Source organism: Dendropsophus ebraccatus, chromosome 12 (genome assembly GCF_027789765.1).
Source record: "Dendropsophus ebraccatus isolate aDenEbr1 chromosome 12, aDenEbr1.pat, whole genome shotgun sequence".
Taxonomy (NCBI): Eukaryota; Metazoa; Chordata; class Amphibia; order Anura; family Hylidae; genus Dendropsophus; species Dendropsophus ebraccatus.
The window spans coordinates 25,570,928-25,584,287 of NC_091465.1; the positions used below are offsets into that span (position 1 = coordinate 25,570,928).

Here is a 13,360-nt window from a genome sequence, read left to right on the forward strand (position 1 = left end):
TGTGGAATTAGAGTTTAGTAAATTCTCCCAAAATTCATTGTAGGTCTGATTTGTTAGAATCGGCCATCGGATTTGGATTGGGCCAAATAAATTCGGTCTTGATCCAAAATGCCCCGATTGCCCTGAAAAGTTGGTATGACACTTAAGGTCTTCTAGGTTTCAGAGGGTTTTTTTAATATTTCAAAGCAGCAGCAGTACAGTACGGCACATGATGGCCCCGTAACGGACCACAGTGCAAACCATAGGCCTAAGTAAGAAGTGAAGCTGGCAGTATTGGCTGGAGGCTGTATATTCTGCCTGCAGCCACTAGATGCCGCTCTCTCCTCCCTGCTACAGCTCCTGGCAGGCACGCCACTCTTGCCTCTGGGCTAGAAGAGCCTGAAGGAAATTAAGATGGCCCTGTGCTGCAAGGAGCCAGGTAAAGATGAGGAGCCCACATGAGAGGATAATGGTGAAGGAAGAAAACCTATATACAGGTGTAAGAGGCTAGGAGAAAAGTAATCAGAATTTTTGGGAATTTCAGAACTAATTCAGTTTGCTGAATCAACATATTCATGTAAGATTTTCTGTATACTGGATGCCATAAATGATGACTTTCTAAACTGAAAAAGGGCTTTATCCCTTATCCAGAGCATGCCCAGTTTAGTTGTGGTTCAGTCTTTTGCCCAGTAATTTTATAATATATCTGCTTAGGGCAGCTATGTTTCCTCTCATTATAAACCATATAATTCTCACTGCATGGTGCCACCACTTGGGGGCGGTAACTGCATATGGAAGTATACAGCTATAATAAATGTATATCCAGTAAGCGTTCCTTTGAGGCTGCTTCATTTAGGTACCATGTAATGATGCATGGTCCCGTCTCACAGCCCCCTAGCAGTGCTCTGCCTCTCCAGCTACAGTCTGATTTTTTCCCCTAGTAACACATCAGGTGCTCCGGTTACAGGACAGTGTTCTATCGGTGCTACGTAAGGCCCGAATCCTTTCCTAGGATGTCCTGAGAATGGTCTGCATTCTGCTGAATGACATTAACGTACAAAACAACATTTTAGCATTATATTGGGTTATATAATCTATCAATTATGTATGTGTATCACCAGCTAAGGGCCCCAGAGACCAAACTGAAATAGCAGGACACATCTCAGCTCGTGTCCCTCGGGTTTGTGCAAGCCTAATATGAATATCAAAGCTGTGTGTCAGGATGTGACGATCGCTCGATGAATAGCTTAGGCTGGATACTGGCACGTGTAAGGCCAGGCTTAGCTGAACTAGGCGGCAGCCACATTCTCTTGCAGCTGTACATATACTCTAGTGTAGGGCTGGCATTAGGCTCTGTGCTATACCCTTCTTATGGTTTATTGGCATCCCATACCATACAGTGCCTTGGTATAGGCCCCATAGATTGCAGTGTCCAAATAGTAGTTGCAATCTATAGCCAAATGACACTTCACATATAGTTGCCTCAATAACAACCCAATGCAGTGCCGCTACCAACGCCATTCACTGCCATAATAATCTGCCATTCAGTGTATAAGTAACAGTGCCCAAATGCCAAGCAAAAGCTCCATACCCTGTGGTGCCCCTTCCCCAGCAGAAAAATGTGCAGCCTTGTGGGTCATATACCTCTAGAGCTTATCCTGAGTATATGGATAGAGCAGCATGTGATTCCAGGATAGTGTGCCCACCCATGAATGCCATCTTATTGAATACCATACCCCAATGATGGGGGTCATTACACTGAGACTGGGACCAACCTAAACTTATATCGTGTCAAGTGTATTCAAATGACTGTGATGCTTTAAAGTGGTATTAGCTTTCAGCTGTGTATCAGCTCAGCCCGAAAGAGCGTATTAAGTATTAGTATATTCAGCACGTGTCATTTTTATTTCTTTTGCTTCTACTGTTTCCATAGCTGGTTTTGGCAGAAAGCTCACACTCCGATGGAGGCTCACAAAGTACGGAAAGCCGGACAGACCTCCCTCCTCCCATTGAGAGAACGGGTGGAATTGGAGATTCACGGCCGCCATCCTTTCAGTAAGAAATTTAGTTTCTTATAATTTAGTTTCTTATAATAAGAAAATATAATGAATGGATGCCCCCTTGGGCCCTCCTTGGCATCTGCTATTGAGTTTCCTGTATTTGTTGTCATTATTGGTTATTGGAAAGGTTTTCTCTGCTCCACCCATCTTCCTCCTCTAGTAAAGTGCCATTTACTGGCTGCATCCAGGACCTGATGAGTCAGCTTCATAATACATCACATTACTATGCACCAGCGTATGTGAATACAATATTGTCCAGATGGATGTTTTCCTTAAAGTAGATAGTTGGCACAACATAATGTAACTGCGCGTGACAAATGGGCAAATGCTTTAATTCACAAATTAGAAATTGTATTTGTTATTAACAATTATTAATCTGTAATTTATAAATATTAAGGGGGTTTTCCGGGGAAAACATTTTATAGGTGATTGTGCTCATGATGCTGACAAATAGGAAAACATTCACACTTACTTCACTCCTCCACTGCTGCACAGCACTTACAGGGTAGGGGTTGGCATGTAGAATTGTCCACTCTTCCAATCTGTGGCCATAGTGGTGCCCCCTGGTAGTGATCTCCTTCTCTGGTAGTGGTATCCTGCTTCCGGTAGTGGTGTCCTGTCTCTGGGAGTGGTTTCCGGCCTCTGGTAGAGGTGTCCTGTCTCTGGTAGTTGTGTCCTGCCTCTGGAAGTGGTGACCTGCCTCTGGTAGTGGTGTCCTCCTCTGGTATGGGTGTCCTCCTCTGGTATGGGTGTCCTCCTCTGGTAGTGGTGTCCTGCCTCTGGTAGTGGTGTCCTGCCTCTGGTAGTGGTGTCCTCCTCTGGTATGGGTGTCCTCCTCTGGTATGGGTGTCCTCCTCTGGTAGTGGTGTCCTGCCTCTGTTAGTGGTGTCCTGCCTCTGTTAGTGGTGTCCTGCCTCTGGTAGAGGTGTCCTGCCTCTGGTAGAGGTGTCCTGCCTCTCGTAGTGGTGTCCTGCCTCTCGTAGAGGTATCCTGCCCCTGGTAGAGGTGTCCTGCCTCTCGTAGTGGTGTCCTGCCTCTCGTAGTGGTGTCCTGTCTCTGGTAGAGGTGCCCTGTCTCTGGTAGTGGTAGTGGTTTCTTGCTTCTGGTAGGGGTGCCCTGCCTCTGGTAGTGGTGTCCTGCCTCTGGTAGAGGTGTCCTGCCTCTGGTAGTGGTGTCCTGCCTCTGGTAGAGGTGTCCTGCCTCTGGTAGTGGTGTCCTGTCTCTGGTAGAGGTGTCCTGCCTCTGGTAGAGGTGTCCTGCCTCTGGTAGAGGTGTCCTTCCTCTGGTAGTGGTGTCCTGTCTCTGGTAGAGGTGCCCTGTCTCTGGTAGTGGTAGTGGTTTCTTGCTTCTGGTAGGGGTGCCCTGCCTCTGGTAGTGGTGTCCTGCCTCTGGTAGAGGTGTCCTGCCTCTGGTAGAGGTGTCCTGCCTCTGGTAGAGGTGTCCTTCCTCTGGTAGAGGTGTCCTCCTCTGGTAGTGGTGCCCTGCCTGTGGTAGTGGTGTTCCGCCTCTGGTAGAGGTGTCCTGCCTCTGGTAGTGGTGTCCTGTCTCTGGTAGAGGTGTCCTGCCTCTGGTAGAGGTGTCCTGCCTCTGGTAGAGGTGTCCTTCCTCTGGTAGTGGTGTCCTGTCTCTGGTAGAGGTGCCCTGTCTCTGGTAGTGGTAGTGGTTTCTTGCTTCTGGTAGTGGTGTCCTGCCTCTGGTAGTGGTGTCCTGCCTCTGGTAGAGGTGTCCTGCCTCTGGTAGAGGTATCCTCCTCTGGTAGTGGTGTCCTGCCTCTGGTAGAGGTGTCCTGCCTCTGGTAGAGGTGTCCTGCCTCTGGTAGAGGTGTCCTTCCTCTGGTAGAGGTGTCCTCCTCTGGTAGTGGTGCCCTGCCTGTGGTAGTGGTGTTCCGCCTCTGGTAGAGGTGTCCTGCCTCTGGTAGTGGTGTCCTGTCTCTGGTAGAGGTGTCCTGCCTCTGGTAGAGGTGTCCTGCCTCTGGTAGAGGTGTCCTTCCTCTGGTAGTGGTGTCCTGTCTCTGGTAGTGGTGTCCTCCCCTGGTAGTGGTGTCCTGTCTCTGGTAGAGGTGCCCTGTCTCTGGTAGTGGTAGTGGTTTCTTGCTTCTGGTAGTGGTGTCCTGCCTCTGGTAGTGGTGTCCTGCCTCTGGTAGAGGTATCCTCCTCTGGTAGTGGTGTCCTGCCTCTGGTAGAGGTGTCCTGCCTCTGGTAGAGGTGTCCTTCCTCTGGTAGAGGTGTCCTCCTCTGGTAGTGGTGCCCTGCCTGTAGGGCTGGGCGATTAATCGAATTAATTCGATTAATTCGCCCAGAAGGTTAGAATCGATTTGATTTTTTGTGAAAATCGTAAATTCGATTTTCACAAAAAATCATTGCGGGCAGAGAAGCGCGGAGAGTCAGTCGGGCGGGCGGACGGGAGGTGCAGGTGCCGGGCGGGAGATGGAGGGCGGCCAGCACTGCGTGGAGGTGCCGGCCGGGCATGAGGTGCAGGTTACGGCCGGCGGGAAGTGAGGGGGCGGCGCTGCGTGGAGGTGCCGGGCGGGCGGGAAGTGCGGCGAGGTGCAGGTCGGTCGGCAGTCCCCCAGAGCCGCGACCGACCTTCCCCAGCTGTACACATAGCGTTCCGTTCCCCTACCAGCCACACATGCAGGTCCCGGTCTCTGCAGGAGGCTGCAGGGACTGTAGTGGTGATAGCGTCGCTGCCATTACTGGAGCTGTACAGCAGGATCTTCACCCCTGATCCCGCTGTACAGCTCCAGTAATGGCAGCGACGCTATCACCACTACAGTCCCTGCAGCCTCCTGCAGAGACCGGGACCTGCATGTGTGGCCGAGGTGAGGGGAGGAGGGCTATGTGTACTCCTTTTTCCAATCATTCCCAGCTGCCCCAGCCCCCCTCCATCTCCCCCAGTCGCCCTCCATCACCCCCAGTCCCCCTTCAGTCACCCCCAGTCGCCCTCCATCACCCCCAGTCGCCCTCCATCACCCCCAGTCGCCCTCCATCACCCCCAGTCCCCCTTCAGTCACCCCCAGTCGCCCTCCATCACCCCCAGTCCCCCTTCAGTCACCCCCAGTCGCCCTCCATCACCCCCAGTCCCCCTTCAGTCACCCCCAGTCCCCCTCCATCACCCCCAGTCCCCCTTCAGTCACCCTCCATCACCCCCAGTCCCCCTTCAGTCACCCCCAGTTCCCCTTCAGTCACCCCCAGTCCCCCTTCAGTTACCCCCAGTCCCCCTCCATCACCCCCAGTCGCCCTCCATCACCCCCAGTCCCCCTCCATCACCCCCAGTCCCCCTCCATCACCCCCAGTCGCCCTCCATCACCCCCAGTCCCCCTCCATCACCCCCAGTCGCCCTCCATCACCCCCAGTCGCCCTCCATCACCCCCAGTCGCCCTCCATCACCCCCAGTCCCCCTTCAGTCACCCCCAGTCGCCCTCCATCACCCCCAGTCCCCCTTCAGTCACCCCCAGTCGCCCTCCATCACCCCCACTCCTCCTTCAGTCGCCCTCCATCACCCCCACTCCTCCTTCAGTCACCCCCAGTCGCCCTCCATCACCCCCACTCCTCCTTCAGTCGCCCTCCGTCACCCCCAGTCACCCCCTGTCGCCCTCCATCCCCCCTAGCTGCCCATCTATACCTGTACTACTACAGCCCTCATCTGTACCTGTACTACCACACCCCTCATCTATACCTGTACTACCACACCCCTCATCTATACCTGTACTACTACTACACCCCTCATCTATACCTGTACTACTACTACACCCCTCATCTATACCTGTACTACTACTACACCCCTCATCTATACCTGTACTACTACTACACCCCTCATCTATACCTGTACTACTACTACACCCCTCATCTATACCTGTACTACTACTACACCCCTCATCTATACCTGTACAACTACTACACCCCTCATCTATACCTGTACAACTACTACACCCCTCATCTATACCTGTACTACTACTACACCCCTCATCTATACCTGTACTACTACTACACCCCTCATCTTTACCTGTACTACCACACCCCTCATCTTTACCTGTACTACTACTACACCCCTCATCTTTACCTGTACTACCACACCCCTCATCTATACCTGTACTACTACAGCCCTCATCTGTACCTGTACTACTACACCCCTCATCTTTACCTGTACTAATACTACTACACCCCTTATCCACTATACCTCCACTACTAAACACACAAAGAAGATCTCCTATACTATATGGGGTCCAGAATGGCACACAGGGGGCTTGTCTACTACAGGGGAGCACTGTTACAGTGAGAAGCAATACAGTTGTCTCAAATGTCATTAAAATAGTATCTGATGCTGCAAGGACAAAACTATTCTGTTTATTTAGCAAAAAGGAAAAAAAATCGAGATTTAAATCGAGAATCGTCCAAAATTTTAAAAAAATCGAGATTTTATTTTTTGGCCATATCGCCCAGCTCTACCTGCCTGTGGTAGTGGTGTTCCGCCTCTGGTAGAGGTGTCCTGTCTCTGGTAGAGGTGTCCTGCCTCTGGTAGTGGTGCCCTGTCTCTGGTAGAGGTGCCCTGTCTCTGGTAGAGGTGTCCTGCCTCTGGTAGAGGTGTCCTGCCTCTGGTAGAGGTGTCCTGCCTCTGGTAGAGGTGTCCTTCCTCTGGTAGAGGTGTCCTCCTCTGGTAGTGGTGCCCTGCCTGTGGTAGTGGTGCTCTGCCTGTGGTAGTGGTGTTCCGCCTCTGGTAGAGGTGTCCTGCCTCTGGTAGTGGTGCCCTGTCTCTGGTAGAGGTGTCCTGCCTCTGGTAGAGGTGTCCTGCCTCTGGTAGAGGTGTCCTGCCTCTGGTAGTGGTGTTCTGCCACTGGTAGTGGTGTTCTACCTCATATTTATCTCATATCTATCTATTTGTCTGTCTGTCTATCTATTTATCTATTATCTATCTACAGTATGTACTTCAAAACATACAGATAGTTTCATTTGGCACTTAGATTGGGAACCACAATAGAGACAGGGGCCGGTCTAAATGATGACAAGCTATGTAAACTGCTGTGGAATAGGTTGGTGCTATAAATAAAAGAATTATTATTATCTGTCATTATATATATATATATATATATATATATATATATATATATATATATATATATATAAAGAAAATGTGGGTGCAGATAGCCTGCAAACCATGGTCCAGGGTTCACAATCCATAAAGCCAAAAAAAAGCCTCAACACTTCTCCAGTAATGTGGGAAAAATTTGTAGTTTGTTCCATTGATAGCATGATACAGAGAGAGCAATGTTTCAATGGTCTCACACCATCATTTTCAAGCAGACACTGCAGAGACCGTTACAATGTTGCTCTGTCTGTATCCTGCTATGAATGGAATAAACCACAAATTTTCCCAATTTACTGGAAAAGTGCTGTGGCTCTTTTTGTAAAAAAAATAAATAAATAATAAACTAAAAATTATATATATATATATATATATATATATATATATATATTTTTTTTTTTTTTTTTTTTTTTCTTATATAAGAGATATATTATCAATCTCTAATATATCTGCATATATCTACATCATATCCATTTCTTTCTGTGTATCATCTATCAGTCATGTTATGTAACACTCAGATGCTTGCTGTTGCACTGTCTACCACTAGGTTGTGCTGTTGCAAGTGAAATCATTTCCATTGTATGTGACCTTCCCTAGCACATCAGAAGAGCGCACATTAGCACATGATGAACCATAAGAGGACGTGTTCCAAACCTTCAAACATTCCCTTGAGCTGAAATGTCACCACATTCTTTGCTCAGTGTCTCAGTGGTAGGTTTTCCCTATAAACGTGTTGTCTTATATAGAGAGCTTACTGTCAGCTGTGTGATAAATCAGACACATGTATTACATAGTCTCTATATTATATAGTATTAGACAGTACTCGTAAATCTGCCCCAACAAGGTGAAGCCAGTAAGTCTGTATCACTGGGTAACTCACTAATTCCAATAGGAGCTGTGTAATGCTTAATTTTTCCTGCGGTGGCGCTGCAGCTATACTGAACATTTATTGTCAGGTTCCCCCAGTGATCACTGGTAGGGCTCTCTATGATCCGCTTATAGGTAATCCTTCTAATATTGAAAGTAAAAGCACCAGTTTTCTACCAGCTAAAAGAAAGCACCCATGTTTTTCTAACCCTGGAAAAGGATAACCTTTTTTTTGCAGGCTCCAGCCTTAATTTCCAGTTGTTTTTGAGCTAGTGGGTGTAGACTAGCTTCTATGATGTCTCCTGTTCACTGTGTACAGAGGGGGAGATATTGCTTTCTTATATTTCTATAGCAACAGCAGCATTGAGGACATTATAGAGCAGTACTGAGCAATGTAAGCTGCTCAGTACTCTCCTAGAGTAAACTCCTATAGTCTTTCTTCTTCTATGGGTCCTATTCCACGGGCCTGATCAACAGTATAAACGAAGGCTCGTTTACTGGGCCTATTCCACGGCCCGATGATCATTTAGCGAGGGCTGCAGGGACATCGTTACCGATGTCCTTGCAGCCATTGCAGCATACATTACCTAGCAGGGCATCTCCTCCGCTCTGTCTTCCTCCCTGGGTCCCGCGGCGCAGCATCAACTCCGGAGCTGCCTGACTGAGCTGTCAGACCGCTCAGCTAATCACTGGCCGCAGCGGTCCCGGGCAGTCAGGCGGCACCGAAGCTGATGCTGCGCCTCGGGACCCAGGGAGGAAGACCGGAGGAGATGCCCTGCTAGGTAATGTATGCTGCTTCTCAAATTGCTGGTCGCCCGCCACGAAGCAAAACGCGCGGTGGGTGACCGATGATTTTAGGTTTGGGCCTAAATAAACGATCAGCCGATGACACGATCATCGACTGATCGTTTTCTCTATTCCACCGAGCGATAATCGGCCGAATAGGGACGATTCGGCCAATTATCGCTCCGTGGAATAGGCCCCTATGTCTCTCCAGCTACTCTCCCATCCTCTCCAAAGGCTTGTATGCGCAACATGTAACTCGATCCCTCAGATAGATGATAGTCTATATCACACCTCTTAGAATGGATTTGAACAGTTTTTTTCTCTGTTAAGATCTATTAAAAAATATTTAATACTTATACTATTGATTTATACAAAGTTTGTTGAAACAACAGTGACTCTTCAAGTGTCATAGGGAATCAAATTAAAATTTCTTGTAAATTTTGGAAATTGTGACCTATTCTTTAACCTGCACTGTAGACTGCCAGTTATAATGACACCTATCCAATTTCTTACAGCCCTAATGCTGGAAGCAGCCGGGATGGTCTAGACAACGAGACAGGAACAGACTCGGTTGTGAGCCACAGGAGAGAACGTCATCGGCGGAAGAACAGAGAGGCACACGATGACGGTATGGTGACACGCCATCTTGTCTTGCAATTCACGCTCAGTTATCTGTGTCATGTATATATCGATCAGTGTAGACGGACCTGACAGACAGAGGTATTGATTGAATCCTGACATGAGGCTTCACCCTGATCTCATCAGTGACTGTCATTGATTTTCTACACAATGGGCGCCCGCTGGGATTTTGCTTTCGTGACTACACAGGTTCAAAAATTTGAGAGGTTTTACAAGGATGCGCCAAAACACATCATCAACAGATCCACTGGCGGTATTGTGTATCCATACACAGCGGTATTATCAGATTACAAAGAATTTATAATAAAATGTCAGAATATTTTATCCTCATTTATGTTTTTAGACAATTTGGGCTGTGATTTCTAGTGAGCAATATAATTTTTTTAATATATGGCCATCATAGATATGGTGAGCCAGTGCACAGGACCCATCTATTTTAGCGAGAGCAGAGACCATAGAGTTGACCTTCTCTGGAGGACCCAGTATGTCCACCTGTCTCACATCTGTAAACTCATACAGAATACAGATTGTCCAGATGGGACGGTCCCTTTAGGACAGGGGTAGGAAACCTTGGCTCTCCAACTGTTGCAAAACTACAACTCCCATCATGCATGGACAGCCAAAGCTAAAGCTTTGGCTTTCCAGGCATGATGGGAGTTGTAGTTTTGCAACAGTTGGAGAGCCAAGGTTCCCTACCCCTGCTATAGAATGGGTTTAGATCTTGCAGTTAAAGGGGTTGTCCAACGAAAATCTTTTTCTTTCAAATCAACTGATAACAGAAAGTTATATAAATGTGTAATTTACTTCTATTAAAATATCTCAAGTCTTCTCATATATATCAGCTGCTGTATGTCCGGCAGGAAATGTTGTTTTATTTTCAGTCTGACACCGTGCTCTCTGCTGACATCTCTGGCCGAGACTCGGTTTTCTATGAATCCCCATAGAAAACCTCTCCTGCTCTGGACAGTTCCTGTCTGGGCCAGAGATGGCAGCAGACAACATTTCCGCAGCAGCAGATACGCAGCAGATTTGATGCTGTGTTCAGTTATTTAGATCTAACCTGCTGCGTATCTGCTGCATATCGCAGCAGAAAAATACAGCTACCCTGCCTTCACACATACCGTATCGCTGCGTATTTATAGCTGCGAGTTTCTCGCACATAAATCCACAGTGATACTGATTGCTATAAAGTCAATGTATGTGTATTCTCGCTGCGTGTTTGGTGCGATTTTTACATGCGAGTATTGATTTTCACAGGAGAGTTTAACACCACAAAAAACGCAGCTACTTTCGTGCGAGTTTCATGCGATTTTCGTGCGATAAATACGCAGCGATACGGTATGTGTGCAGGCAGGGTAAGGGTACAAACACACACACCGTATACGCAGCGTATTTTCTGTTGCGATACGCAGCAGATTAGATCTAAATAACTGAACACAGCATCAAATCTGCTGCAGATCTGCTGCCTATACGGTGTGTGTGTGTTTGTACCCTCAGGGTACATTCACACTTACCGGATCCGCAGCGTATTTTCTGCTGCAGATCCGCAGCAGATTTCATTTAAATAACTGAACACAGCATCAAATCTGCACCATCAAATCTGCTGCGGATCTGCTGCGGATCCTGTAGGTGTGAACGCACCAGGTACAGAAGATTCTTGACATTGTGCCAGAGCCACTATCAATATGGAAATTTTAAAAAATTGTATTTTGAGGCTCAAAAATACACTTGTTTTTGCAAGCAAAATGATCCTCTAATTTTTAGCATTTTTTGTACGGTGCATGCTATTCTTTTTTTTTAAGCTTATACAAGTCAAATTATGTATGAAATTACACAATGTAATACATGCCTAAGTAGCATAAAGTGTGCATTACATCTGATAGGTGTGACATGTCACACGTCTCTTCTTTTTACGGCTGTAATAATTATGGCTGTAGGGGGAAAATAATTGTGAACTATGCAGCGTTTGCCCATCAAATTCAGTATAACTCAGCGAGGAAAAAAGTTAGATAAAAGTTATTATAGTGTGAAATAATGCTACATGTGGACACCGCCAAAGGCTACCTTTAGGGTACAAACCCACACACCGTATACACAGCAGATACGCAACAAATACGCAGCAAATACGCAGCAGATTTGTTGGTACAGATTTGATGCTGTGTTCAGTTATTTAGATATAATCTGCTGCGTGTTTGCTGCGTATTTGCTGCGTATCGCAGCAGTAAATACGCTGCTTATACGGTGTGTGGGTTTATACCCTTAGGGTATCTTTATACGTACTGTATTGCAGCAAAGTTCACGCTGAAAGTTTTGCACTGAAATCCTCTGTGATACTGATTACCCTTAAAGCCTATGACACTCCATTCTCACTGAGGATTTTCATTCCAGTATGAGAATGGAGTCCATAGGCTTGTAAAACCTTAGAGCTGTATTGCTGCCCTTTGTGCTGGGAACTGCTCAAGCGCTAATACACTTCTATTTAAAAAATCTTCAATCTTCCCATACCTACCAGCTGCTGAATGTCTTGCAGGAAGTGGTATATTCTTTCCAGTCTGACACAGTGCTCTCTGCTGACACCTCTGTCCATGTCAGGAACTGTCCAGAGCAGGAGAGGTTTTCTATAGGGATTTGCTATTGCTGTGGACAGTTCCTGGCATGGACAGAGGTGGCAGCAGAGAGCACTGTGTCAGACTGTAGAGAAAACACCACTTCCTGCAGGGCATACAGGAACTGATAAGTAATGGAAGATGGATATTTTTTTTTTTTTTTAAGTAAATTACAAATCTATATAACTTTCTGACACCAGGTGATTTGAAAGAAAAAGAATTAAATTAAGCCAAATGTTATAAAACACAGAAGAACCCCTTTAATTCCTTGTGAAATAGACTTTACAGACAGAGACTAAGGGTGCGATAAGGGTTTACCCAGCCAATGTACGTTCCCACCGTGATAAAGAAGTAGCAGGGCTTCTCTGGTAGCCATCACTCACACATAGACTGTAGCACAGTTCAGACTGTTGACTTTGTGGAAGTTTAGCAGGTCCAGCTTGTGCCCCTGAGGCGTTCTCAGAACGGATGTCATGTGCATGGCGTGTCCTGACCGGCTATGTGCCGCCTGCAGGCAGGTCTCCTGTCTCTGTCAGGGGAATGCAGTGCCGGGAATGTGAGCAGACTGCAGGCAATGCTAGAAGTGTGTGTGGACACAGGTGACTGGAGATCTTTGAGCGAAAAAAGGGGAAAATTTATGAAAACTTTTTCATTTTATTTATTTCAATTTCATAAGATAACAATGTGTAAAAAAATAAATAAATAATAAACATTGTTTTAATAAAGTTATATTACTTTGTATTATAACTTCAGTAAAATAAATGTATAGTATTTTAGTTATATACTATTATGTGTTGAGTGGCAGCAGTGTGACACAACACTACTGATACAGGCCCCTCCCTCATTACAATATACAGTACACTAAAGGCCCCCCATAAACCTTATACTTTTGACGGCTTTACCCATTGCTCACAGTGGATTTGACCATCGTTATGTGGTGTTTGGGGCTCTCCCCCCCCCCATCCACTGACAAATGATGATGGTAATAAGGGGCTTGGTGTGATGGAAACTCACTAGATGACTGCTTAGTTCTGGGAGAGATAAGCCACAGCCAGAGCTTCCCATTGAGAACAAAGGATCACTGAACCATGCCAAACGTTCCTGTGTATGGGGAAGGAAAGGAATAGCCCTACGAAGTAAGGCATGGTTTCTGTTTTCCCTTCCTCTAACGCCCTGCAAACTTCACCATGACAGGGGTACTGGAAGCTGAGATATTGAACCTTGTTTGTTGGGGATCATCACTGGCATGTACTGGCCATAGGAAAAAAAAAAAAAAAAAAAAGGAAGCCCATATCTGCCGAGAGAGCAGAATGAGGGAGAGGTGAGTAAACCATTTAGGCC

The 13,360-nt window shown here is 46.8% G+C and overlaps 1 protein-coding gene across 2 annotated transcripts in view; it reads left to right on the forward strand.

Annotated features, from left to right (window-relative positions):
• The window catches only part of DVL1 (dishevelled segment polarity protein 1), a 150,112-nt gene that overhangs the window by 53,112 nt on the left and 83,640 nt on the right, over positions 1–13,360 (forward strand). For both annotated transcript variants that reach the window (XM_069949078.1, XM_069949079.1), the window contains exons 3-4: positions 1,913–2,034; positions 9,290–9,402. In XM_069949078.1, coding sequence (XP_069805179.1) covers positions 1,913–2,034; positions 9,290–9,402 — 235 coding nt within the window. The remainder of the gene's footprint in view (positions 1–1,912; positions 2,035–9,289; positions 9,403–13,360) is intronic.